The sequence below is a fragment of the Ambystoma mexicanum genome, chromosome 3q (genome assembly GCF_040938575.1).
Source record: "Ambystoma mexicanum isolate Mex_15411 chromosome 3q, UKY_AmexF1_1, whole genome shotgun sequence".
Lineage (NCBI taxonomy): Eukaryota > Metazoa > Chordata > Amphibia > Caudata > Ambystomatidae > Ambystoma > Ambystoma mexicanum.
Window position 1 is genome coordinate 68175949 of NC_090926.1, and position 25966 is coordinate 68201914.

The 25966-nt window shown below is 48.2% G+C and overlaps 1 protein-coding gene across 2 annotated transcripts in view; it reads left to right on the forward strand.

The window, feature by feature from the left end:
- Nucleotides 1-25966, forward strand: part of LOC138582141 (zinc finger protein 567-like) — a 428111-nt gene that overhangs the window by 317653 nt on the left and 84492 nt on the right. For both annotated transcript variants that reach the window (XM_069653158.1, XM_069653157.1), the window contains one exon: nt 10477-10603. In XM_069653158.1, coding sequence (XP_069509259.1) covers nt 10570-10603 — 34 coding nt within the window. In that variant the 5' untranslated portion in view covers nt 10477-10569. The remainder of the gene's footprint in view (nt 1-10476; nt 10604-25966) is intronic.

Sequence of the window (25966 nt, forward strand, 5' to 3'; positions counted from 1 at the left end):
TACTGTGTCTCATTGGATCTCCCTTAGCGTCATGATGCCTTCAGGTACACGTGCGCTTTCCAAGATTGACTTACATAACATTGACTAACATGTTTGGCGGCTCCGATCTCAAAAATGAGATGATTGTACAGCTACCCAATGAGGCAGCATATAGGATAGCACTAATGTTCACAAAGTAAAGTGCTAACATTAACAAGAGGATGGTAAAAAAAAGGCCCCATGGCTTGATAAAGAGTGCCATGAGGCTAAACAGCAATTACTTTCATGCGTAAAAAATACAACTAAAAGGATATCATTGCAGTTAGAGCAGCCAGGCAGAGTTACAAAGACATGGTGACAAAAATTTGAAAAAAAGGAGGGTGAATACTCGGAAACATTATGGGAAAAACTGTTGACAGCAATAAAGGAGACAGATAATGCACAATTCTGGAGGTTAATAAGTAAAGGACAGTCAGAGGATTGAACTATTATTCATGGTAACATACCAGTAGGACCACTTTAGAGGACTTTATTCAGAAACAAGGACAAGGTGCCAGCAGACTGTGACGGAGGAATCCTTGGAGAACTTACCCTCCTTGCATCTGTTTTATTTCCATAAATGAGGTCAGGATAGCCATAGAGGCTTAAACAAATAAAAACGCACCTACCTACCTGACCCAATAAGAACACCTGCAGATTTGTACAAGACTGAGGACCTGATCACGTGTTGGGCGGTAGCCCTTAAATGCGGCAGTAACACAGTTACCGCCGCATTTAAGGGTCTGTCCAATCTTGAGGCTGACGTGTTGGCTTGGAGCTGGGGGTAAACACGCTGGAAAAATGCCAATTTTCAGCGCAATTCCCACTGCCATTGGGTAATGGGGAGTAACAGTTATTGCCCAACCAGTGATCCGGCGGTAATACCGCTGGATGGGTGGGTGCTTACGCAAATAAAGTTGGGCGGTATCCTATAGGGTATACCCCCCAACTTGTGATCATTTTTATTTATTTTATTTTTTGTATTTATAAAGCGCACATGCAGCCCTGGGGTCTCGTGGCGCTGTTACAATAGACTTACTTAGTTACAACATATAAATGGAAGACAAGCTGAAGGTGATATTTCGAGCAGTAAAACAAGAATGCCCTGAATCTTTTATTTGGGCACCATACTTAACAAGGTTATTTAATGCACCTATCGCCTGTAAAATATCACCAAAAACATAGATGATAGCAGAATTGTCCCAATCTATAAGATGGATGGGAGGGAGGAACCATCTAATTATTGTCCCATCTCCTTATTAGATGCAGGAGGGAAGATTTTTGCGGCAGCTATTCTTGCTCACATAGTTAATTGGGTATGAGAGAGTGGGCAGATAAATTGCTTGCAGGCAGGTTTCCCATCCGGAATAAACACAGTGGATTAATGGTTTTGCCTGCAGTTATTGGGTGATACGTATGTTCACCTAAGGAAATGTACCTATATGCTAAGTTTGTAGATCTGCAGAGAGCTTTCGATAGCGTTTTATTTGTTACTCTGTGGAACACTTTACAAACTCTGTGAATACCCCCTGAATTATTGTCAGCATTGTTGATATTATATGCAAACAATGAAGCTACCATTGGGTGGAACACAAATAGAGAAGTTTCAATGCCTTTTAAGATAAAAAAAAGGCGTCACGAAGGATGCGTTTTACTTGCACTTAGCTGACTGTACCATGTGTCCCCAATATGGAACACTGGGACAATGGGCAGGTTTCTCCTGCCAACCCTAATGAACTCACCTGTTAAAGGATTCTAAAAGGGAATGAAAGGGAAGAAAAACACAGTTGAAAGTGTCAGTTGGAGGAAGGAGTAAACCGAAGGAGGCAGACAAAGAAAGAGAACTAGTAAAGAAGAAGAAGGAAGGGAGAAGATGTACGCTCTATGGGGGGCTGTGAACTCAAGTGGCCCAACAGGGCATCAGGGATATGGCTGGCTGGTCCACATATGCCAGCTGCAGCCCGGCACTGATTCCAAGCCCTAGACTGTGTGTGCATGGCAACCCTGAGAAAAGCAGCATGGCCTGGGAGGCAACGGCCAGCCCGGGGGCTAGTCCAGATGGATTGGGAATGTGAGAAAGCATGTGCCTCCTAGTGAGAAAGACTGGTTGAAGAAGCGCCCCAGACCGGGGTTGCGTGAGCTGGCGTCCCCGAACCAGGGTGTGGCCTGAGAGGGTATGGTCCACCCGGGGACCTGACCGGCTGGTCCGGAGAAGATCAAAGCCCTTGGCCATGTCGCATGCAGCATCCTGGGTGAAGATGGTAGTGAGGCCTGTGTGGGAAGACCACCTACACTGGGGCCAGACGGGGCATCTGGTGAAGATGTAATACCGCAACAGCACCGACGACTTGCGCAGGCCGCCAGCATCGCTGTGGGACCTGTGAACTCCACGCCCTCCCTGGGGCCACACGTGGAGGGAGGCTCAAAGCGGGACTTACCTGGAGCTCTGGCCGCTGTGTCTGACGCGGCTGGGGCTTAGCACGGGTGCCGCTCCACCCAGGTGCCAGGCAGAGCTCATCTGCATCAGTTCCCACTCTCCGTATGCCTCGAAGCACCACCACAGAGGAAATAAGGGCTTCGAAGTTCACTCAAACACTGGGACTCAACCATAATGTGTTTGCGGGGCTGTTTAGTATGTTGTTTTTAACACATTTGCCATTTATCATTCTGGATATCAGAATTCTGGTGTCCATAACAAAACCTCGGCTGTAGGCAAAAGTTTTAAACAAAATCTTAAAAATTGTTCCTGAAAATATGCATTAGGGAATCTTTCCAGATATTTTGGGAGATATTTATCTACTTTAGAAAAGGTAGAGTGCTAACTGTAACTTTGCCTTCTATCAGTGGTCGCATTTCTATCAATTTTCATCTTGCATCTCTTTTGCATGCATCTGTGCGGCATCCAACAACTCGGCCGAACTCTTTAAAATCGACAAGGAGCTGGCCAACCCTGCTTCAGTCTCTACCTCTCCTGTTCCCTCCCAGGCCCTCTGTATAGCCCTGGCTTCTCATTTCATCACTAAAACTCAGGACATCCTGACCACCCTCTCTTCCTCCTCTTCTACCATTCCTGGCCTGCCTGTGACCTCCTCTCCTCCTCCCTTCTCTTCCTTTCCCTTGTTCACACCTGACAATGTTTAAAGACAAGTCCAATCTATGAAGGTCTCGTTAAAACTGGTTCTTCCTTGTTCCTCCAGAACCATCAAGGACCACATTGACACCCTTGCTCCAGCCCTGGCTGATTTCTGCAAACACTCAAACCAAAGAACCAACCACTCAACAGAGCATAAGACATCATGGAAAATAGCCACAAAGGAAGGCTGCAGAGACTGACCACATACCTAGACCCACAAGAAAGCCCAATTGACTCCCCCACTGGTACGTACCGGACGAACATACCCAGACCGACAGACGCATCTAGATAGACGTTGGCCTGTGTTGCATCTGGATAGGATCGATTGAAGGATAACATTCCCGCACTAAGAAGAAACATGAATGCTAACAAGTGCCACACCTAGAGTTGTGAATGGCGGCCTGTGTGGCGCTCTGATGGAGTTGTGAATGTTAGCATGCCCACAACTGGATGGGTCTCTGGACACTGACCTGCGCCGCATCTGGGTGGGAGTGTGAGTGTTGGCATGACCACGCCTGGATGGAGTCCGAGGCGTTGGCCTGCGCTCAGATGGAGTTGTGAATGTTGGTATGCCCACAACTGGACAGGTCTGTGGACACTGGCCTGCGCTGCATCTGGGTGGGAGTGGGAGTGTTGGCATGACCACGCCTGGATGGAGCCCTGGGCGTTGGCCTGCGCCGTGTCTGGATGGGAATGTGGAGGCCGACAGGTGCCGCACTCGGACAGAGCTGTGAATGTTAGCATGGTAAAGGCCAGGTAACCCACTAACCAATATAAGCTCAAACTCTGCATACTTATCTCACTCAAAAACTCACACAACCATCTCTCGCACAACAAGCCGCACGCACTTCACAACACTGCAACAACACACAAGCAGGAACAACAGCACACGCGGACTGACTCCGATCCGATACCCGCACCAAAGCTCAGCTCCCGCTTCATGCCGAGTTGATGCTGCTAAAAGAACACCACTCCTCTCACTATCCTACTCTCTTCTTCACCTTACTAACCCATCCCACCTTTATCGTTTACAGATCCGCCTGAGGGCCTGGGGACCAATTCCGTTGGTTGACGGTGCACGGTACAAATAACTTTTCACATTAACTCTTTTGCCACTGGAACCTTCCCCTCCCCTCTTAAGCACTACCTTGTGCATCGCCTCCTTAAGAAGCGCTGTGCCGATCCTTCCTCTCCAGCTAACTTTCGCCCGATCTCTACCACTCCTTTCCTGGCCATCTCCCAGCTTAATCTTCACACTGAGGGCCTCATCATGAGTTGGGCGGTATCCCCGGCGGTATTACCACTGGGGCTATTAGCATTACTGCCAACCCACCGGTGCTATTAGCACTGGATCACAGGTTTGGCAGAACGGTAAGTTCCCATTCCCCATTGGGCCCATTCGGGTATTCCCCGTTCACCATTGGGCCCAATGGGGAATCCTCTGCGCTACTACCGCCGGCGGTTTTAGCACTGAAAATCAGCAAAATCGCAGCAGATTTGCCCCCTGCTCAGAGCTGGGGGCAAATCCGCCAAGCCCGTAATCTGGCGGACCCTTAAATGCGGAGGTAATAGCATTACTGCCACATTTAAGGGTTACCGCCAGAATCGTGATGAGGCAGTGAATCTGTTGGTTGTCTCCACGACCACAAGTCTGGCTTCAGAGCAGCCAGAAGCACAGAAACTGCTCTCCTGAACATCAGTGAAAACCTGCTCTCTAACCTCGATTCCGACCTTCCTTCTCTCCGCATTCTCCTTGATCTTTCTTCTGCTTTTAAAATGGTCAACCATGCCATCCTGCTCAACTGCCTCCGTGATAACCTGGGTATCAACGATCAGGCTCTGGCCTGGCTGACCTCTTTTCTCACTGATCGACACTCCCAGGTCCAGCTTAGGCCCTTCCTCTCTTATATCTCTCTCTCTGCCTGTGGTGTACCCCAGAGGTCTAACCTTTCTCCCTGGCTGTTCAACCAATACCTGGCACCTCTTGCATAGTGCATCGCTACTCTCTACTCCCAACTTTCAGTGTTATGCGGATGACACCCAGCTCTTTTTCAGGCTCCCTTCAGCCACCTCTACTCCTTCTCTCATTCCTGAATGTCTTTCGGCAATCCAGGAGTGGTGTGCTGCCAATGATCTCTGCCTTAATGCCAGTAAGACTGAGATACTCCTCATCCGAACAACAGCTCCCTCTTTTCTTCTCTCTCTATGGCCGCCCACTCTGGGCCCTCTTCCTTCTCTCACCTCTGGGGCTAAAATTCTTGGGGTCATCTTCGACTCCACCCTTTCCACCTCCCCTCACATCTCTGACATGTCTAAGAAGTCAAACTATCAGCTGCACCTCCTCAGAGGTATTCTTCATTTCCTCACTTTCCCCCAGAAGCTCACTGTCTCCAGAGCTCTGGTCCTCTCTAGACGGGACTACTGCAACAGCCTCTTTCTAAATCTTCCTGCCTCTACTCTCCATCCTCTACAACTTATCCAGAACAGGATTGCAAGACTTGTCCTTGGCCCCAAGCCCAGGGATCGTATTTCTCCAGCAGTGAACTCTCTTCACTGGCTCCCAGTGGTGGCAAGGATCAAGTTCAGGAGCCTCTTCATTGCCCACAAGGCTTTCTGGATCCTGGGACCGCGCTACCTCCAACGCTCTCTTCCTAAACACCTCCCTTCTCAAGCTCTCAGCTCATCCACCTCCAACTCTGAGGGTCAGTCGCATTACCAAGCAGAGAGTTAGGGGCAGATCTCTTTCTTCGGCTGGGGCCTCTCTCTGGAACAGCCTCCCTGCTCTCAGAAACTTGAGCAGAACCCCCTCCGGTTCCAGAAGCAACTTAAGACTTCCTCTTCGCCTCTGCTTTCTTTCTTCCTCTCCCATGCTGATGACCTGTCTAGTCCACGCAATGGTCACCTGGCTACCATCTGAACTTGGGCCCAGGTCCTCGCTTGTCCAGCTGCACCTACCTTGCACTGCCGCCTGGCTCCCACAGCACTTGTGGTCTGTATCTGTAACCCTACAGTCCCCTCTCTCTGCACTTAAGAGCCACCCGTTGGCTGCACTTTCTTATACCTGCACTGAGCCACCAGCTGACTGAATGTTTTGATTACTTGTGCTTCTCCGTCCCTCGATCCCCTTTTTGGCACTCCCCCCCCCCATCCTCTTCCCGCACTTGTGTGATCTGAATGACACATTGCCTAGTACGATCACAGTTTTGTCCCCCCTCCTTGTAAGTTCACAGTTTTGTCCCCCCTCCTTGTTTTGTTGCACCTAGAAACACTTGTGTACAGGGCCGCTATAAATGCCATATCATACCCAAACTCGGTTTTCTCTTAAATCTACTTTGGTTCTACCGCAACATTTCAAGGTTGACTCAAAAACCTTCTTCAATATAGTCGGCGGCACACAGCGAAGTGTGCTGCCAGAAGGTAAGTAGGGGGTGTGGGAAGCAGGTTGCAAGAAATGTCAGCAGGAGACAAAACGGACAGTTATTTTCAGTAAAATAACTTTCGTTTCTTTCTCCCTCTAACATTTTGAATTTGAACATTTCATGGTGCATCTTGTTAAGAAGAACGTCTGAAGTTCTACAGAGAAGTAAACTAATTTTTGTGCATGTTAAATCAGCAGAGGCCATGCAAATAATATAGACGATTGAAACATGTGATTTAGACCAAAGAAAAGATATATGGGACATACTTTGTGATTCAGTTATTGGGCCTCATTACGACCCTGCCGGTCCGGAAAGAACGGTGGCGGTAAAACCGCCGCCACTGTTCTTTCCAGACCGACTGATTCAGAGTCCTGCAGGCAGGAGGTGTCACTCCCGCCAGGTCTGACCTGGCGGGATTAACACCAACCGCCTGCAGGCGGACATGGAAACAACGGCTCTGTCATAGACGGAACCAGTGTTTCCATGGACCCCATCCCCATGGAGTCCTATGAGACTCCGTGGGAATGGGGATTTACAGAATTCCGCCTCTGGAATTACTGGGTTGTAATGCCCCGGTGATTCCGGCAATCACAGAGGCGGAATGGTATTACGGGTCCGGCGGCAGGCCGGTTTTTCCGGCACATCTACCGCCGGACTCGTAATGAGGCCCATTGTCTTGAAAGAAATACCAAATTTGGTAGCTACTTGAGGTCTGGGCCTGTGTGGGGCTTTTATGATTAGATATTCTTTGCTCTTCACACTTGTGTTACCACACAAACATTACATCACTGCACATTCTTTCTTAAGTAGCTTATTGCCAGCTCTGTGGAAGGGCCTACTTTGTAAAGGAAATACAGCGTTCTTATTGTTTTGCCAGCATTGGTTAACCAGTTATACTTTGGCTTCATGGCTTATAGCTCAATTTATCTAAATGGTACTAAAGTTAACACATAGAATGAAGGATTAATTTGGTATCCGGGACGAATACAAAGCATCAAATGCAAAAGCATTGAATGCAAAAGCATCGAAAAAAATGAATTTTTTCATAGTAAAGGTTTTATTTTTTATTATAATGGGTTTTAAGGGGCAAAAAAAACAGCGGATGGGTGGAGCCCCCAATAAAAAAAAAATGGAAAAAAATGCATTTTTTCTATGCATTTTTGTCGATGCTTTTGCATTCGATGCTATCAATATAAACCATTAATTTAAGCCCTTTTGCAAAAAATAATCCAACTCCTCTCAAGTTGTTCCTTAACATTTTTGAGTCGCTTGTCTATCCCCTTTATAATTAATTGTATTTATGGTGTTATAGTTCTGACATTCATAGTACTATGCAAATAACAATACAAGGGCTGGGTGAGTTATTCACACATGACGGGAAGTGGGACTTTATCTTTTTGAATTTGCAGGTTCACTTATATGATTATAAATAAAGGTTTGGAAGTGTAAGAAACTGATGGATAGATAGAAACTGCATACGTTATCCTTCTTTATTAGTTGGATTTTACATATGTTCTTGCCAGACCAGAGTTTATGATCTACATTATGTACTATTGTGACCTATTCAGAATACCTACACACAGAAGGTTAAACAACGCAACTTTTGATATTTTGTGAGTGAAAAATCTAAAGATTTGCCTATGCAATAAAACCCGGTCCAAGAAGTCTACAAGGGTGTTCATCCTTCCCTTGAGTCGATGCCCTAAGTTTCTCCCAGTCAGTAGACTCGGGCACAAGCAGCTTGCCCATCTGTAAAATGGCTTCTCTTTGATTTTTTAAGGTTTCACTGTACAATAGGGGTGAATCACTTACCTGCCTGCTGAACGGGTGCAGGCAGAGTGGCCTCTGTAAAATGAGCTGGCCACTGAGCATCCGCCCACACCTTGGCCATCTGTTCGGCCATTTAGCAATATCGTCAAGAGTTGTGCCATGTCAGAAAGTGTGGGTTTGTAGGTGGTTCGTATATTAGCAAAGTAGAATTGTCTGGGGCAGGAAGCTGTCTCAAACGGGAAGTTATTTTCTGGGGTTCTGGAAGTTGAACATGACGTCAGTCTTCACCGTCAGATGGGCCTGAATATGTGGGTTTAGATACCACCTTCCTTCACGTATCTGCGTATTGGTTTAAAATCAGGGTCTGTTTCTTTGGCAAATTTGATCATGGTCTGAAGATGCTCATCAGCTTTCCTATAATACCGCAACCTATTTTGGCCCGGGCTGCCTTTCCCAGGTCCTGAGGAGGTAACATTAAATGGCTTTGCATGCGCTGGGGAGCCCGAGATGGGAGCCTAGGGGCTCCAGGAGCCTGAGGCTGGCCCAATGAAGAATCAGGAGGAGAGGGCCTGGGGCAAAGGTCACTGGGTCGGAGGTTTGGGGACAGGCGTGGCAATGGGCGAGCTCTTGAGGGCGGAGATCTGTAAAGTCTCAGCCCGACGTGCAGCTTGAGTGACTGGCTAACCTGCAGGACAAGTAGGGAACGCATATGGGGGGCAGACAGATGCCAAGAATATCCTCAGACTGGGGTGCAGTTGCAGCAGGAGGGCTAATGATGGGACACAGACCAGCTTCTTTATCTTGTTGTTTCTGCCACATAATTGCTGACTAACGTTATTCTCTCTGCACACTTCACACTTCCACTCTGCAATCAAGGCTTTATAAATCTCGCTTGACAGCAACTGCCAAAGTAAGTCAATGTATTTCAAACTGAAAATTAGCCTGTGGGGCTGTTGTGTGTGGATGTGCACTTCATGACAAATAAAAACACCTTATGACAGAGTATATGCACCTTCCCATTACAAGTCAAATAAACGTTTCCCTATACAATTCCTTCCATTTACCCCAGTAAATATCTTGACCAGACCAGAACCAGGCATCATTGATGTACAACCAGTAGATGTAATCCTAACCTGCCACCTGGAACCAGCAGATTAATTTAAAACACACTGAATTTAAAATAGACTTGATTTAAATCTGGCACTGCTTTGACCCAGGCTTTTCTGACCTGCAGAGCAACATCCAGAATCGCAATATAGATCCCAAGAAATAACGGGACTCCCCTTCCAATCGGCTAGTCAAAGAAATGACGAATGGGTCCTCAGCTTTCCTGAGAGATTGCAAAGGTGTGGAGGTGTCAGCACTGAGCCATAAGTTGCTAAGACGACATCACCAAGTCATACCATCCGCTCTCCCATGCTAAGTCGAGGCGGACGGGCTCCCAAAGCTGGAATCACTTACAAGATGCAGCCAGATAGCAACATGCTGTGAAATGCAGTGCTTTGGCAAGGCGATTGATAAGAGATGCCCTCTTCGGAATAAAGAGCAGACTAGCACATTTTGAGACATATTGATCAGCAAAGGGCACAGAGGGAGGTAAACTGCTGCATAGGAAAGCAGGAAAGCAAAGACAAGGCAAGTGACAAAATATGGAAGCAATGCAAATAGAAAATTAGGTCACATTACAATATATGTTGCACCAATCCCTTCCACACCTGTCACTCACAAACGTACATTTAAGTGTCATTGGCCACTGCTTTAAATTATACACGTATAATATATAGGACAAGATCTAATTCTTTACAGAATATGTAGGATTGTACTGGATATAAGAATGATACGTTGCAAGTTCATGCATCTTGTAACAATGAAAACCTCCATGATCTTCTCTATTACACATTAATAGGTTGTGGTCTGCAGTATGTCAATAGTTTAAAGCTTTAATTGTTCAGTACAAATCAAACAGGCAAATACTATTAAATTGGGTCTGAATTGGAAAGAAATGTGTGCAGTTAGAAAACATGTCATACTTGGCCTCGTTGCTAAAATGTAACGTTGCAAGAATGCCACTATTGTAAATGCTTTTCAATTTGAGCAACATGTGTGGTACATGACCTATTCTGCTTGTTCTTTAAGTCACCAGTTACTTTCCGTGAAATTGCTGGTTGCTTCTCAGAAGAGGAGTGGACGATTTTACACGAATGGCAGAAAGAGGTCTACAATAATGTGATGAACGACATCCAGCAAGCCTTCTTCTCTCTGGGTAAAGTTACAATCTTTGTTTATAGAATAGCTTTGTTTTACCACTTATAAATTGCATTTTAGGCTTCTCGGAGAACCATTTAATTGAACATTTTCCACTCGTTACCCTATAGTGTGCCACAGTCTCCAGCAATATAGATCCTTCGAGAAATACAATGTTGTGTATTGCTTCACTTAATTAGAAACGTCAACAGACTTTAGTGTTTAAATTGTATATGGTTTTAATGTATTTTTAGTGCCACAGAACTGGACAATATACATCAACAGTTAGGGCCTCACCACGGGTTGGGTGGGGTGGTAAAATTGCGGCAGTAATGCTATTACCACTGCATTACCGCGCCACCCAATCCTGAGTTTGGGCAGAAAGCTCTGAGCTGGAGGTAAATCTCCAGCTTTCCACCCATTTTCGGTGCTATTTCCACTGTGCTATTACTGCCTGCGGTAATAGCGCTGAAAAGCCCCATAGAGTCCTATGTACTCATAATAAATGGGGACTAACAGCGTCACTGCAACTCAGGATCCGGCTCAAATTACGCCAGACCGAGTTGCAGTAACACTAATAGCATTGGGCGGTATCCCGGCTCAATTACAGCCAGGATACCGCCCAACTTGTGATGAGGCCCTTAGTGCCTTATCATGAGCATGGCAGTATTGGGGTTTTGAGCATTTACTATGGGCGGTTATTGTGCCTTCAGTAGATTTTTCTTGACTCAATACCTCCTGCCAAATGCAGAATGTATTTTCCTCATGTTCTCCTCCAAACACATAATACAATAATGTTGTGGTAAGAAGGGTGGCAATTCCATTACCAGCATGTTTTTACCACACCCCTATACTTGTATTGAGGTCATTTGTGGTTTTTGGTCATAGACAAGTGGTTGTTCCACCGATATAGGCACAATTGGGAGGTATGCAATATGTCTTTAGTCTTGACCTGTATTTTCATTTTAGTACAATTAATTGGTGGAGCAAGTTCTATTCAGAAGCACTTAAAGAATGTCCCCTAAACTAATAGGAAATATGTCAATAGCTAGACAATATAATACTTCTTTGCATTCTCTGTTTACTTATTTCAGGTCTATAATAAACAACTGAAGCGTCAGCTACTGTTTACATGTTTGATAAAATGGGCACACATTGCATGTTGTGTGCCAGTGAAACATGCAGCTACACTCCAGCATTTAGTTTTCTATGTCATGTGTGATGGAGTCACTTATGATGAGACCAATGGGGAGCTTCCTGGTCTCTGGGGATCCAGGAAACCTACCAGCTCTGGGGTGCATCCCTGGAGGTGGTAAGCAGACTATTCTCCAGTGCGTTCTTATTCGTCCCTCTGATCCACCGCCCCATGCCCTAGACGAGGAGTCTGCAACGTATGGCTCTCCAGAGGTTTTGGACTGCAATTCCAATGATCCCTCACCATTGTCTTACTTGCTAGGGTTGATGGGAGTTGTAGTCCAAAACATCTGGAGAGCCAAATGTTGTAGACCCTTGCCCTAGACTCACCTCTGCATGCAAAGAAGGATAGTTGGGTGAGGTAAGGTGTTTATTAGTGCCAAGTCAAGTCAAAAATGTTTGTTTTGATAATACAAAACATACCATGAAAACAACAACAATATTACAGTCAATAAATAAAATAATAAAAATACCAACAACATTAAAACCCTAAAAACATTGCCAAAATACTCCGGTTCAAACAAACCTTAATAAAAATGTCCTCAGAGACAATGCACCTGGCCTGAACAGAATCTGCCCATAACAAATAATGCAACGCAAGCTCATAACAACGAAATCCTTGACCTGGCAGAACTGATTTTAATGTATGCTCTCTAATGGATAGGAATGCGGGAAGAAACACATTTTATATTTTTATTTGAATGAGCTGAAATGAATCAACTTTTCAAAACTTTTATACATAAAAGAAAGTCATCAAAATAAATAAGTACATACAAATATGATGATATTCATGTGAATTTGCCTAGTACTATTGACATTGAAAACAATTGGTATTTTGATAGCATGATAATAACAAAATTCAGGTTACACGAAATCTAACATTTTCAGTAATTTTGTTCCGGTGTCTAAATCTAGGCTTCTTAAAAAATTAACACTAGCAATTTGAAGTGGCATATGGGCAGACGAGAGAATCAACGCCCAGCATTGGACAGGGTCCAACTCTCCCAAATATTTACAATGGCGGGCGAAATGAATCTCCCTTGCAGGATGCAAAGCCACACATGCTGTAATCAAGTGCTCTAAAGTTTCACACACCTCATCGCCAGGACAGAAAATAACAACAATTGTCTGCAGATGACAGTAGCCTATGTTTAACCAGGACCGTCTTTGTGAGCCACAGTTTGAAACGCAAGCGCAGGTTTCCCGAGCAATACTGCAGCGATGGTGCACGCACTAGATATGGTGGGAGTGTGCGTACTTTTTTGGTGGAAATCTATTTAAGTCACCATCTTTATGTTGTAAACATAAGTCTCTTGTTTTGATCCAATCAACCTCCTAGATCTTGGTTTTGGCATTGTCTGGGTTGTTAAGCAACTCATCGATTGATACATTGGCTTCGGCTAAGGTATGATACACTTTGTATGTCCATTCTGTGACAAATACATGCTTTACAGAGAAAACATAGTTGGCCAAAGTTCTTAGAATTACATTTTGATCTGTTGAAATCAGGCATTTTCTAAATAATGAACATACACGCCACTGATGGAGTGCTCGAAGGGAAACCAGCCCCAGTTCCCCTCCTAGGACCACAAATTTGCCACTGATACCACTTGAACTTTAGGTCGCCAGACCACTCCCCCTCCTCTTCCCCTCCACCCCTCCCCCCCTTCCTCCCATTCCCAGACCACAATACAAACTCTGGATCCCCCTTCACCTTCCCCACTCTCCCCCTCCTCCTTGTAAATTGTTCTACATGTTGTTCTAATGACTTGACTCATGTTCTAATATGCTTCTCTTACTCTTGTACCTGTTATATTGTAAAGCGCTTTGGCTTAAAGCGCTATATCAATTCAATAAACATAAACATAAAAAATAAACATATCTCAACCAAACATTTGCAGTACTTTGGGGAAGATGTAGAATTTGCTTCCAATAAGTAGCCTCCCATTTTTCAAATTGTAAATTTGTATTAGTAGGTAAGGTTTCCAGGCCATATAGAAGACTTGGAACTATTTTCATGTTCCCAAAGAACCATGCTGGTTTAATTGAAAATTTACCATATTTGAACAAGATGATTTTCGCCTGAGATATGGCTGTGGCTAGTTTCGATTCTAATCGCTCCAACTGGGTGCTGGAATTACTGTGGCCTTCAAAAGACATGCTGAAATAGATGTATTGTGGTACTACGGTCAAGGGAATTCTATTAATAACCCAGGTGAAGGCAGATTTTTCAAATCTTTTTGTGGAGTAAATAACTATCTGAGTTTTTGTCTGTGTTGATACGAAGTTCATTTTGTGTGATATAAGAGTGAAGAGCAGAAAGCAATTTTTGTAGGCCTATTTGTGTTTTCGATATAAGTACCAGATCTTCTGCATACATTAATGGTTTTATCGGTTGATCATTGAGCTTGGGTGAGTCTGAGATTACATTCTCAAAGACGTACCGAACATCTTGGATAAAATAATTGAATATTGCAGACGCCAAGAGACACCCTTGTTTCAGGCCTCGTGCTGTTGGAATAATACTTGATAAGAGACCTTCGAGGGTCAATCTAACTTGTATCGAAGTGTCAGAATGTAGGGCTTGAATAATATCATAGAGAGGTGGTGGACAGAGGTCTCTATTCAATTTGGACAAGAGAATCACCCGTGAGATGGAGTCAAACGCTGCATTGAGGTCGACAAAAGTGAAGAAAACAGGCTGTTTTAACCTCTGGCATTAATGTTTAATAGCATTCAAACATAATAGGTTGATCTTAGTGCCTAGGCCTGCCACAAACCCTGCTTGATGTGGATCTCTGAGATGAAATTTCTGAGTCCATACATTGAAATCTCTCAGCATGAGTCTGGTAAAGATTTTGCCGGGCACGTCCAGTAGGGCAATCGGACGATAATTACTGGGAAGACTACGATCCCCCTTCTTAAAGATAGGGATGATAATGGAGGAACCCTTCTCACTGCTAAGATTTCCCAGAATATTTTGTCCAGGATCGAAGCCCATACTGTCGGATATGTTTTGAAAACTAGATTATTAAGCCCGTCCGGCCCGGCCCGGCCGCTCGAGATGAGCTAGCCTGCAGTATAAAATTGTGAATAGTTTGAGGCGGGAAGTCTACTTGCCAGGACGCCATTGAATGCACTCTCAGAATCCCATGGTGAAATCGTCAGGCCTGAGGACGTATTAACTGCCACCACTAAACCAGATGAGGGTCTGCCTTTGCCAAGAACTGCTGGCAATAGAACTGCATCGTAGTTGTCCCACACTGGCATGACTGATAGCCATGTCTCTTGCATAACAATGATGTGATAAAAGCCAGAAAATGTTTTACTAGAAGATTGCAAATGGGAATGGCCTTGTGTATTCCAGCATGCAATGTTCAACACTGCAAGGGTACGTTGGGGTGGTGGTTAATTATACGTGCAGTCAGGGGCCGGCAATGAACGCTCTGAGGCAACCTGTGTGCTCAAATAAATGTTGGATTTGAGGTATGCACATTGTGGTCTGGCTGCTATGCGATCAGAGTCTTGTGCAATTAAGAAACCCATCGTGAACAGGCGCATTTTAGATTGCCAAATGGTGTTCATAACTACGCCGGATGTAATCCATAGCCGAAACACTGAACACATTGACTCGGAGATAAATTCAATTTGGTCGATGTCACTGGAAACGACATTCTCCAATTCCACCACGTCACTGAAAATATTCAGGACACTGCGCCTATTGAGGTCATATGATGGAAACTGACCATCTCTGCACTTCATAATGAGAGTATGGCATGGTGAGTTCAAAGGATGTGCATGTCTTGTCTCATATGGCGTTTTTGGCCCAGGGTGGTGCAAGTGATGGGGCAGAGGATGCGTGGGCGGGCTGAGCAGAACTAGATGCATGTTGGGCCAAAGGTATTTGGTCAGTATTATGAATTTGAGGGCCCAATAGTTGTGCATCTGGATTAGCGAGTCATGCTGCAAGATAAAGTTCCACCATGTGGTGTAAATCTTTAATGGTGTTCTGGGTTTCAACTTCGCCAATCAAAGCTGAGGGGGCCTCAGGTATAGAAAAGGACACTGCTTTTTTACATGAATTTATTGTATCAGCCTGCTTATCGACCTTATCCCCCTCCTGGATGGAATGTATAAGATTGTTCAGCGGTGAATATGCAATGGGGGATTTGTCCTTGTCTGGTCAGGGTGGCACGGCTATAACATGATCTTGAGAAGCATTGATCACATTCGGTGCAGGAAGCGCCACAGTGCTCCGATCAGACTTTGTTTTTGGTGGCTTGGATGAATGCTCAAGTGCTTGAAAAAATTAATTCATCGTACCTCTTAGCGGTTTTGTAGCAGCCATATTTTTAGTTTTCCTTTATAAATGTGCGCTGGCCTTTCACTGCGGACTTAGTGCATTAGGCTTTTTTGTTTTGGCCCGCAAGCGGCACTTATGTTCATCCCCACCAAGGAAGGGACTGTAGTCATCCTAGGCGAAGAAGGCGAGGGAGGGACAGAAGTCCATGACTGACCCCCCCCCCCCCCTCCCTTAGAGGGTCTATTGGAATAAAACTTTGCTCAATAGGGCGAATTATGCCCGGGATGACTGGTAAGTAAGGAGTGGGCACAGGTGGCAGGACCTTACTACAGACGCCAAAGGCTGCTGAACGGTTTCTTCTGATTGAGTAGGAACAGTGGTCGGCACTTTAGACATTAAGGGCGCTTGTGTCGTATTGACATAACACAAGGATTGATTGCCCTTTAAACATGTGACCAATTCCTCAACCTGAATGGTTTGTGTAGATAGTTTACTATCTAAGGGTTCATACAATTTCACAAGGCTGACTAGTGTGGTGTTAATCGCCATTAGTGCTGGTTGTAGCATAGCCAAATTGTGTGGGTTGGGGTCTCTAGGAGGAGATTGCGGTGGTCTTGGAGTTGGGTGTATAAATGAATCCACTAATGACTGAATTTGCGCCATAGATGAGTTCAATGTGACAACCTCGGAACCTCGTGAGGGACCCTCCTCAACTATGGAAATTGGTGATTCACACTGGCTAGCATATATGGAGATGCCAAAGGAATCATGCGTGAGCGTAGGAAATGCAATTGGGTAAAGAGAACAGGCTGGAGCTACCTCAGGTACATTGCCCTTCACTGAGGCCAGGATAGTATTGTCAGACAATGGATACAAATTTGACCTCTCACTAAGCGTCCTTGTTGACATGTATGAAGCATTGGGTGTAGGGGGCACATGAGGCTTAGTGGCCGCTTTAAAGCAAAATGAAGACATATTGGGAGGGACACAAGGTATTGGGGCATGCAAAGGAGCTTTTATCGGAGATATGGTGAGAGAAGTTTGAAACGTTTGTGCAGTTACTAGATGGTTTGCTACAAGATTGACATCCGACGTATGCAGCGAAGAAAAAACCCGACATATGCGATTTCAAGGTAAAAACCATGTCAAACCTGCTTGGGGCTGTTAGAGCGACTCCACCGCTTATAAAACCAATACAAATAATAGAAAACAAAATCAGCCGTGCAACCGTGCCGAAAAGGCAAGACCGCTAGCCACTGCCTCATTGCTTCGCGGCAAAGCTGGTGCTTCAACAGTGCTTACATGTGTGCGTGCGTGCTGTGTTCGAGCGTGCACACTATATGGAGGCAGAGCCCAGCAAGGGGCGGACCAAACAGCAGCTGCAAACAGACAGCACACAATAAGCCCCAAGGTTACGTTTCCAAACGTAGCACATGTAGCAAACGGCTACTTAGACACTTGGTCACCTAGTCACATCACAGAAGTCACCTTAGCTGAAATGAGACCAGCACCAAATCCACAGTCCGTGTGAACAGCACACAGCAGAAAACCGGCAGGGAGACTCGCAGCGAAGCGGGTACTTCAACGGTGCTTACACGTGGGCGCGCGCGTGCTGTGCGCGAGCTTGCACAATATATGGAGGTAGAGCCCAGCAAGGGACGGACCCAACAGAAGCTTAGCTGAAATGAGACCGCCACCAAATCCACAGTCCACAGTCCGTGTGAACAGCACGCCGCAGAAAACCAGCAGGGAGACTTGCGGCGAAGCGGGTACTTCAACGGTGCTTACATGTGTGCGACAAAACAATAACAAATGTGCTCTTCCCCCTTGGACAAGGTCGCCACCACTGCTCTCAAGTGAACGCAGTTAAAAAGCGCCCTTGTAATAAAAATAAGCTGAAAAGGATTTTGAACCCAGCACAGATACATCTGGAGATCTGGGGCCATAATAATCATGTGTTTCCTGTTAGCAGGCCTCATGATCTCCAATGACACTCTCTCTCTCTCTCTCTCTCTCTCTCTCTAATAAACTGAAGTACACTGGCTTTCACAGTTTTTATAACATAAAAACATATAAGATCTACTGTGTAAAAGCATTGAGTCGCATCCACTTGCACCAGTGAGGCTTTTGCATGGCTGAGCCAGGGGATCTTCAAATGGGGGTCGCTGGGCACTAGTTATTTTTATTGTCTCATGAGTTAAAATGGCTTTACTATTCCCCCAAAACTCTAAACCAGTGACTTACATGCTGGGACGCAATAAGATCACTAAGAAACCAGCACCCCAGTTCCTGGTGCACCTCAAATTTACCCCAATAATCTCTTTAAAAAAGGTGTTCTCCACCACCTGGATGCGCTCAATCTTGCCTTATCCTCACAACTCCATACCATACCTAGCAACAGAGGTGCCTTTGCCATTAAAAACTTTGAGCACAAGCTCAATCGGCTTTGTTTTAAACATGCCCACTGCTCTAGCAACCCCACCAATAGCTTGTTTAAATCCTGTGGTCTGCTTATCGATATGCACTTCAGCCCCGACATTTGATGAGAATCTAACCCCCAGATAATCAAAATTATTAACAATCTACGAGATTTGGATAATGGGGATAAACCCAAATAAAATCAGCCCCAGGGCCAGTTTGCTACGATCCAATTGTACGCAGGAAGTCGGCAGGATGGTCTGGCCTCAACTACAGATCCACTAACAGAGTGTATGTCTTCAGTGAGCACAGCACCAGGAATAATCTGGCCAAGTGTATGTGCTCTTCAAGTATCTGCCGACTGTGAGAGAAGGAACTTGCATTTTCATCACGTAGGCTTGATTACGTTTACACCACCTAATACCAAAATGGTGGACAGACTATTTGATACTTTGGGACACTGGGCTTTGGCAAGGGTTGAGTTAGTTTATTAGAACATGCATAACAACATCTGAAAAAAAGAGAAAGCAAGGAGCAGGCACACGGGAAAGAGGCAGAGCCGTTACCCATGCATCAGTCACCTGACTGAAACTGATTGGGAACGTACCTGAGAATTAGGACTATCATTGTAACAATTTGTAAGTCAAAGTATGAAATTAGGCTGTAGCCTCCAGACTTGGAGGTAGATAAGTCACGGTTCTTGAGGGTTGCTGGGAGAGCAGTCAAAAGTGCAGGTGAGGAAGAAGTGGATAAACTGGAGATGGTCCAATAAACCGAAGTTGACCAGGCGAAATAGGCCACGTTTTTTTTTCCTCCAAACTTTCTTTTTATTGGTTTTGTGTATACAGCTTACTAGATAGCAATAAAGCCAGGCATCTTGAAGCTTCAGTTTGGTACAGCGTAAAGAAAAACAACCTGAAAGAAACAAGAAAGAAATGAAAACAAGCGTAAACATAATAATGGAACAAAAACATGTCAACTGCGGGTGGGAGGAGGGGGAAGGGCGGGAGGGGGGAGAAGAGGGGAGACGAGGGGGAGCAGCATCAGTCGCATAAGCCAAGTCGGAAGTCCTGTTTTTGGCGCCGTAGATTGGATGGGCCTTTCCTTTTGCTTGAGTTCGGCCATCAGCGTAGGGTGGAGGGCTATGCCTTCAGTCATTGCACTCGGTCTGGTCCCCGGACACGTCTGCTTCCGTTATGTCTCCTGCTTGGCACTTTAGTCTATTTTCTCCAACCATCTGAGGGGTGGAGGTTACCTGGCCAGCCCGGGGAATTGCTGTGTGTAGTCTAGAAAGGGGGCACTAGTTTGGTAGAATTTGCTTCTGTTGCCAAATCGAATGTCAGTGATTTTCTCGGCGGCGACTATATTCCAGCATTTAGCCAACTGGGGTCACCAGGCCCTCTGGATTTCTCCATAGTCTGGCAATCGATATTTTAGCTGCAGTTAGGAGATGCGAACATAGATCCGCCATGCGTCCGCTTAAAGGGAATTGGCCCTCGCCTGTCGCCCCCAGCAGGACGATTCCTGGGTCCCAGGGGATTGTGAGGCCAGTCATTAGTTTGATTTGGTCGAGGACACTTCGCTAGAACTGTGTGGCCTTTGGGCAGGCCCATAGCAGGTGGAATAATGTGCCTTTGTCCGTGCATCCCCTCCAGCACTGCTCTGGGATAGCGAAGTCACATTTGTAGAGTATCTCCGGTGGCTGTACCATCTGTAGCATACCTTAAAGGCCGCTTCTTTGTTAGTTATGCATTTGGAGCTTTTGTGTACCCGGGTCCAGATTTGGCTCCACTCCGTTGGGTCAATTTCTCTGTCTATGTCCCTTTCCCACTTCGTCATATAGGCCTCTTTCTTATTTGGGTTCGTCTTGTCGAGTAGTTTTTATAGGGTGGATATTTTCCCCTTTGGGGGGGTGGCTGTCAGTGTTCTCTCTAGGGCTGAGAGCACTCTACCGCCGTTCCGCCTTACACCTTCGTTCGAGAGCCAATGCCTGAGTTGCGAGTACCGGAACCTTTCTGTTTCTGGGATCAGGAATTTGGCTTTGCAGGTTTCAAAGTTCAATGGGATCCCATTTTCGAAGAAGTCGCCGAGAACCTTCAGCCCTCCCTCTTTCCATTTGCCAAAGCTGTTCGGGGAGATGCCTGGGGTGAAGTCCGGATTGTCCCAGATGGGGGTGAGCGGGCCTAGCGGGGATCTGCAGTTGGAGAGGCGTGTTGCTTTCTTCCAGCTTGTTGTTGTGTTTCTTGTGGCTGTTAGGGGCCCCACATCGGGAGGGCTGCCAGGGCTTTTCAGGTGAGGGAGGGATTCTATAGGCGTCTGGCACCACTTGTCCTCTAGTTTCAGCCAGCGGGGTCGCTTAGCCTCCAGGTATAGGCCTGGGATAGCTGAGCTACCAGGTAATATCTGGTGACGTCGGGGAACCCTAGGCCGCCTAGCGCTGAGCTCTGAAGCATGATGCTCCTCGGTATACGCGGTTTCTTGCCTTCCCAGACGTACCTTAGAATGTCTGGCTACAGCTTTTGAATGGCTGTTTTTTGGATGGCTACAGGGAGGGCCAGGGAATGGTAGAGCAGTCTTGGGATTAGATTCATCTTTACTGCTGTGATTCTGCCAAACCAGGAGATTTCTTGTTTTCCCCATCTGGTTAAGTCCTTCCGGAACTCCGCGAATAGTGGGCGGAAGTTTGTTTTGTGGATCCTTTCCTTTCGACTTGGCATCTGTACCCCCAAGTAGCTAAGGCAGTTCTTTGCCCATGGAATTGGGGAGTTGGATTCCAAGGCTGTTCTCCGCCTCCCCGTCATGTTGATGCCTATAGCAGCTGATTACGTGAAGTTTATCGTAAATCCTGAGACCTCCCTGAATGCTTCTAGTTCCTGCCAGATGGCCTGCATGGACTCTTCGGGCTGGGAGATTGTCAGTAGCACGTCATCAGCATATGGGGCCACTTTGTAGGATTCTCCTTTGACCGTGAATTGCCGGATTCAGTCGGATTCTGCATGCAAAGGGTTCCACCGAGAGCGCAAATACAAGAGGGGACAGGGTGCAGCACTGTCTAGTTCTCCAGCATGGGGTCTGGCATGGATTCACATGCTCATGAATATTCCCCGTCGTCAGGCTGGGAATCCGCGGTATAGAAAAAATCAGTATCCGTTTCCTTTCTGATCTGTCTTTCTCAGTAGTAACCAATCACTGGTCTCTGGGTCATAATGCCCCCAGCAAATGACTGCCCTCTCCCTAAGCCCCGCCCCTGGCAGCCATCCTCAGATTGTTACCGCACGTTCAAGTGTTGGGAGTCCTCGTGCTTAGCTCTCGAGCTTTTGCTGCGTTTTTGCGCTTTTTTCAGGAGATTTTCTCATTTTTTCGGTTAAATAGAGTCTCAAGCTCCACCGTTTCTACTTCAGATCAACAGGGATCCGTTTAGGAGTTTCTACGCCCCTCAAGGGTGAAGATTTCATAGAGTTACGCTTTTGGAGGATTCCAGAAGTTCCAAGGCCTACCCCGGACATGGCCCAGGAGAAAGGGAGCTCGACGCCCGTGAAGAAATTCAGGATCTGCCCTGGATGCCAGCTTCAGAACGTTTTCAAGGAGGACGAGCATTCGTTATGCCTCTACTGTCTCCATGAGGACAAGACACACAAGGAAAAGGACTGCGCGTTTTGTGGGAACATGTCGGAGCGGACCATGAAGGATCGCCACCTCCGTCTCGCCAACTGGCTGGAAGGTAAGAGCCCGCCAGGCGAGAAGAAGAAAAAGAAGTCCGAGCGGTCTTCTAAGTCCTGTGAGGGTGCTCTGGCGACGGGGGCCCAACAAAAGGCTAAGAACCGCGAGTCCGCGGGCACCGGGAGCGCCGAACGGTCGGGCTCCTTGGCTGCCAGGCAGGGCGCATCCTCCCCGGCGCCATCGACCACGAGCCAACGCTCTGGCTCGGGTAAGAGGAAGTCCGAAAACTCGGCAAAGCTTCTGGAGAGGCCCCGGTCGATCTCGAAGATTCCGGCAGAGGGGGAGCGAGGCTCGGACCCTCCCCCCAAGATGAAGGCCCCAGGTGTACAGAAGGTGACGTTGGCCTTAATTCACCCTGCTAAGACCTCGATTGAGGATGTCGCCGCGGCCCTGGCTCAGCCTGTGGAGGCTACACCAGTGGAGGCGCCCTCAGGTACCAGAGTCTCCCTGCCACCGCGGAGGGAGTCGTCTTTCAGGCCCATCGAGAAGACCCCCACGAAGTCCTCGTTGGAAAGGGTGGGGGAGGGGTTGGTGGCCGTCATGGATACGGACACGACCTCTGAAGAGGAGCTCATCCAAGTCGTGGAGGAGGCCCAGCCCATCGGGAGGGATCCCGATGAGGGCGACGACGAGGGTGACGGTGACGCAGACGAGGCTCCTCAAGAGCCCTCGCTCCCGTCGTTTCTGGCGCCGCAGGACACCTCAGTGGCCATTTTGTCGGCCATCCAGTCCTTATGCTCGGAGATAAGGACTAGATTGCCCCTTCCCCCGATGGAGGTACCTGAGCCAGACCCGACGGGGGAACCGGAGCCAGGACCTTCGGAGAGCCCACCACTTAAGAGGAGGAGGACGCATCCTAGGCCTCCTCTCCCGCCTCTGCGGCCTTCTCTGCCTTCCCCCCGGTCCATTACCCACGGGGATGATACAGGCATGGACACGACTACGACGGGTACGGATGACGACGGAGGCGACGACGGGACGTGTCCCCCGTCACCCCCTGCCCGGGGATCCCCGCCCAACGAGATTGGATCCTTCCATGCTATGATTTCCAGGACATCCGAGCTCTTCCAGCTCTGCCCCGAAGAAAAGAAGAAGGAAGGGTTCCTTTACCAACGGCGCGAGGCTAAAAGGAAGACGGTCCTCGCCGTACCGCTTCTTGATGACATCTAGGATGAGGGGCTCGCCCTCCTCAAGAACCCGGCCACGGCTCCTGCGAAGAGGGACCGGTACGAGAAGAAGTACCGGGTCCCCGACGCTGCCCCCTTGTGCCTTAGGGCGCAACCTACCCCGGACTCGGTCGTTTCGGCGGCGGCCAAGAAGAAAGCGGGGGGTGGCATCAGCCTCGACTTCAACCTCCCCTCCGGACGGCGAGGGTAGGAAGCTGGATGCGATGGGATGAGGGGTCATCTCATCTGCAGCGACGCCCATCAAGGCGGCCAACGCCCTGGCCATCGTAGCCCGCTACGACAGGGAGTTGTGGTTCAAGATCGCCCCTCTGTTGGACTTCCTTCCGGACGCCAAGAGGGCTGAGGCCCTGGAAATCTTACAGGAAGGTGAGATTGCCTCGGACCACGCCATTACAGTGGCTACGGACATCGCCGACACCGGTTTTCGTCAGTTGGGCAACAGCGTTTGCCTGAGACGACGAGGATGGCTCAAGGCGACGGATTTACGCCAGGACGTTCAGACCAAGGTTTTTGACATGCCTTTCGATGGGAACAACCTTTTTGGCAAGGCGGTTGATGAATCCCTTCAGGCGATCAAGACGGACACGGAGACGGCCCGTGCACTGGGTGTGCTCCAACAGCGACAGCCGTCCTTTCGGAGCTCCGGAGGCAGACAGGGTGCCTCCAAGGGAGCCGGCAGCAGCTCCTCTACGTACCGTCAAGTGGCAAGGTCTTCGTCGCAGGAGGCCTACAGGGGACGCGGCAAGTCAGGTGGATCCCGCCGTCGTGGTCAAGGAGGCAAAGCGGCCTCCAAGCAAGATTGAACCGACCGTCGGGTCGGGCCCCCGCCGAAGCACCCCGGTGGGAGGCCGGCGGACGAAGTTCGTCGGCGTGTGGGAGTCCATCTCCACCGACCGTTGGGTGCTGGACGCCCTGGCCCTGGGGCACGCCCTTCAGTTCCAGAAGAGGTGCCCTCGCATTCCTCCCGTGGCCAGGAAGGAAAATCACGTCCCTCAACTGCTGTTGGAAGTAAGGGCGATGCTCAGGAAAGGTGCCATCGAGCTTGTCCCGAAGAGGCTTCGGGGCTCCGGAGTTTACTCAAGATACTTCTTCGTGAAGAAGAAGACAGGAGGATGGCATCCCATCCTGGACCTGCGACGACTAAACAAATACAACAAGGCACAGAAGTTCCGTATGGGCACCCTCCAGCACGTGCTGGGACAGCTGGAGGAGGGCGATTTCCTGTCGTCGTTGGACTTGGAGGATGCTTACTTCCACATCCCTATTCTAAAGAGACACCGAAAGTTCCTCAGGTTCGTGGTCAAAGGGCGGCACTACCAGTTCAAGGCCCTCCCGTTCGGATTAAAATTGGCGCCCAGGGTGTTCACCAAGTGCCTAGCACCCGTGGTGGCACGGCTGCGCCTGCAGGGGATCCACGTCTACCCCTACCTGGACGATTGGCTCATACGGGCAAGGACAAGGGAGCTCGCCGTGGAACACACTGCGAAGACCGTCCAGCTGCTCACGGACCTGGGGTTCTCCATCAACTTTCCAAAATCCCACCTGGTCCCGTCGCAAGTCGCCCTGTTTCTGGGAGCACAGCTCGACACAGTGGCGCGGCGGGCCTCACCGTCGGAGGAAAGGATAAGGACCATCCTAGGAAAGGTGCAACGTCTGCTAGCCACGGACGTGGCCAGAGTAAGGTCTATCAAGTCCCTCCTCGGAAGGATGTCCTCCTGCATTTATCTGGTGCGCCACTGCAGACTTCGGATGCGGCCCTTGCAAGAATTCCTCGACGCCCACTGGATCCAGACGACGGGCAGCTTCGAGGACAGGATCCCGCTCGACGAAGCGTTCCGTCAGGCGATACGATGGTGGGGTGTCCGCTCTCATCTGACAGCGGGAACAGGTTTCCTAGCCCCGGCCCACCAGGTGACGGTGACAACGGATGCCTCCCTGGAAGGTTGAGGAGCGCACACTGGGGGTTTCCACGTGAGAGGCCTTTGGCTCCCAGAGGAGAAGACTCTCCACATAAACATCTTGGAGCTCCGTGCAGTGTTCTGGGCCATCAGGTCCTTCCTTCCGTCCCTCAAGGGCAAGGTGGTGAGGATCTTCACCGACAACACCACCACGATGTTTTACATTCGGAAGCAGGGCGGAACCAGATCCCCTGCCCTATCCAAGGAAGCCCAGGATCTGTGGCATTGGGCCGTCGCCCAAGGGATGTTTCTGATACCCTTTCATCTGGCGGGGATAAAAAACACCATCGCCGACTCACTCAGCAGAGAGCTGCGCTCGTGCCACGAGTGGGAACTGCGCCAGGATCAAGTGGACCGACCCATCGACGATGGGGCAAACCCCAGATAGATCTCTTCGCGACGGCGGCGAACTCCAAGTGCCGGAGGTTCGCCAGCAGGTTTCCCCAACCGAGGAGCATGGGCGATGCTTTCTCGTTCCCCTGGGACGGCCTGTTCCTTTATGCATTCCCGCCGTTGCCATTGCTACTCCGGCTCGTCAACCAGCTCAAGAGGTCCCGGTGCAGGATGATCCTCGTCGCACCGGCGTGGCCGAGGCAGATCTG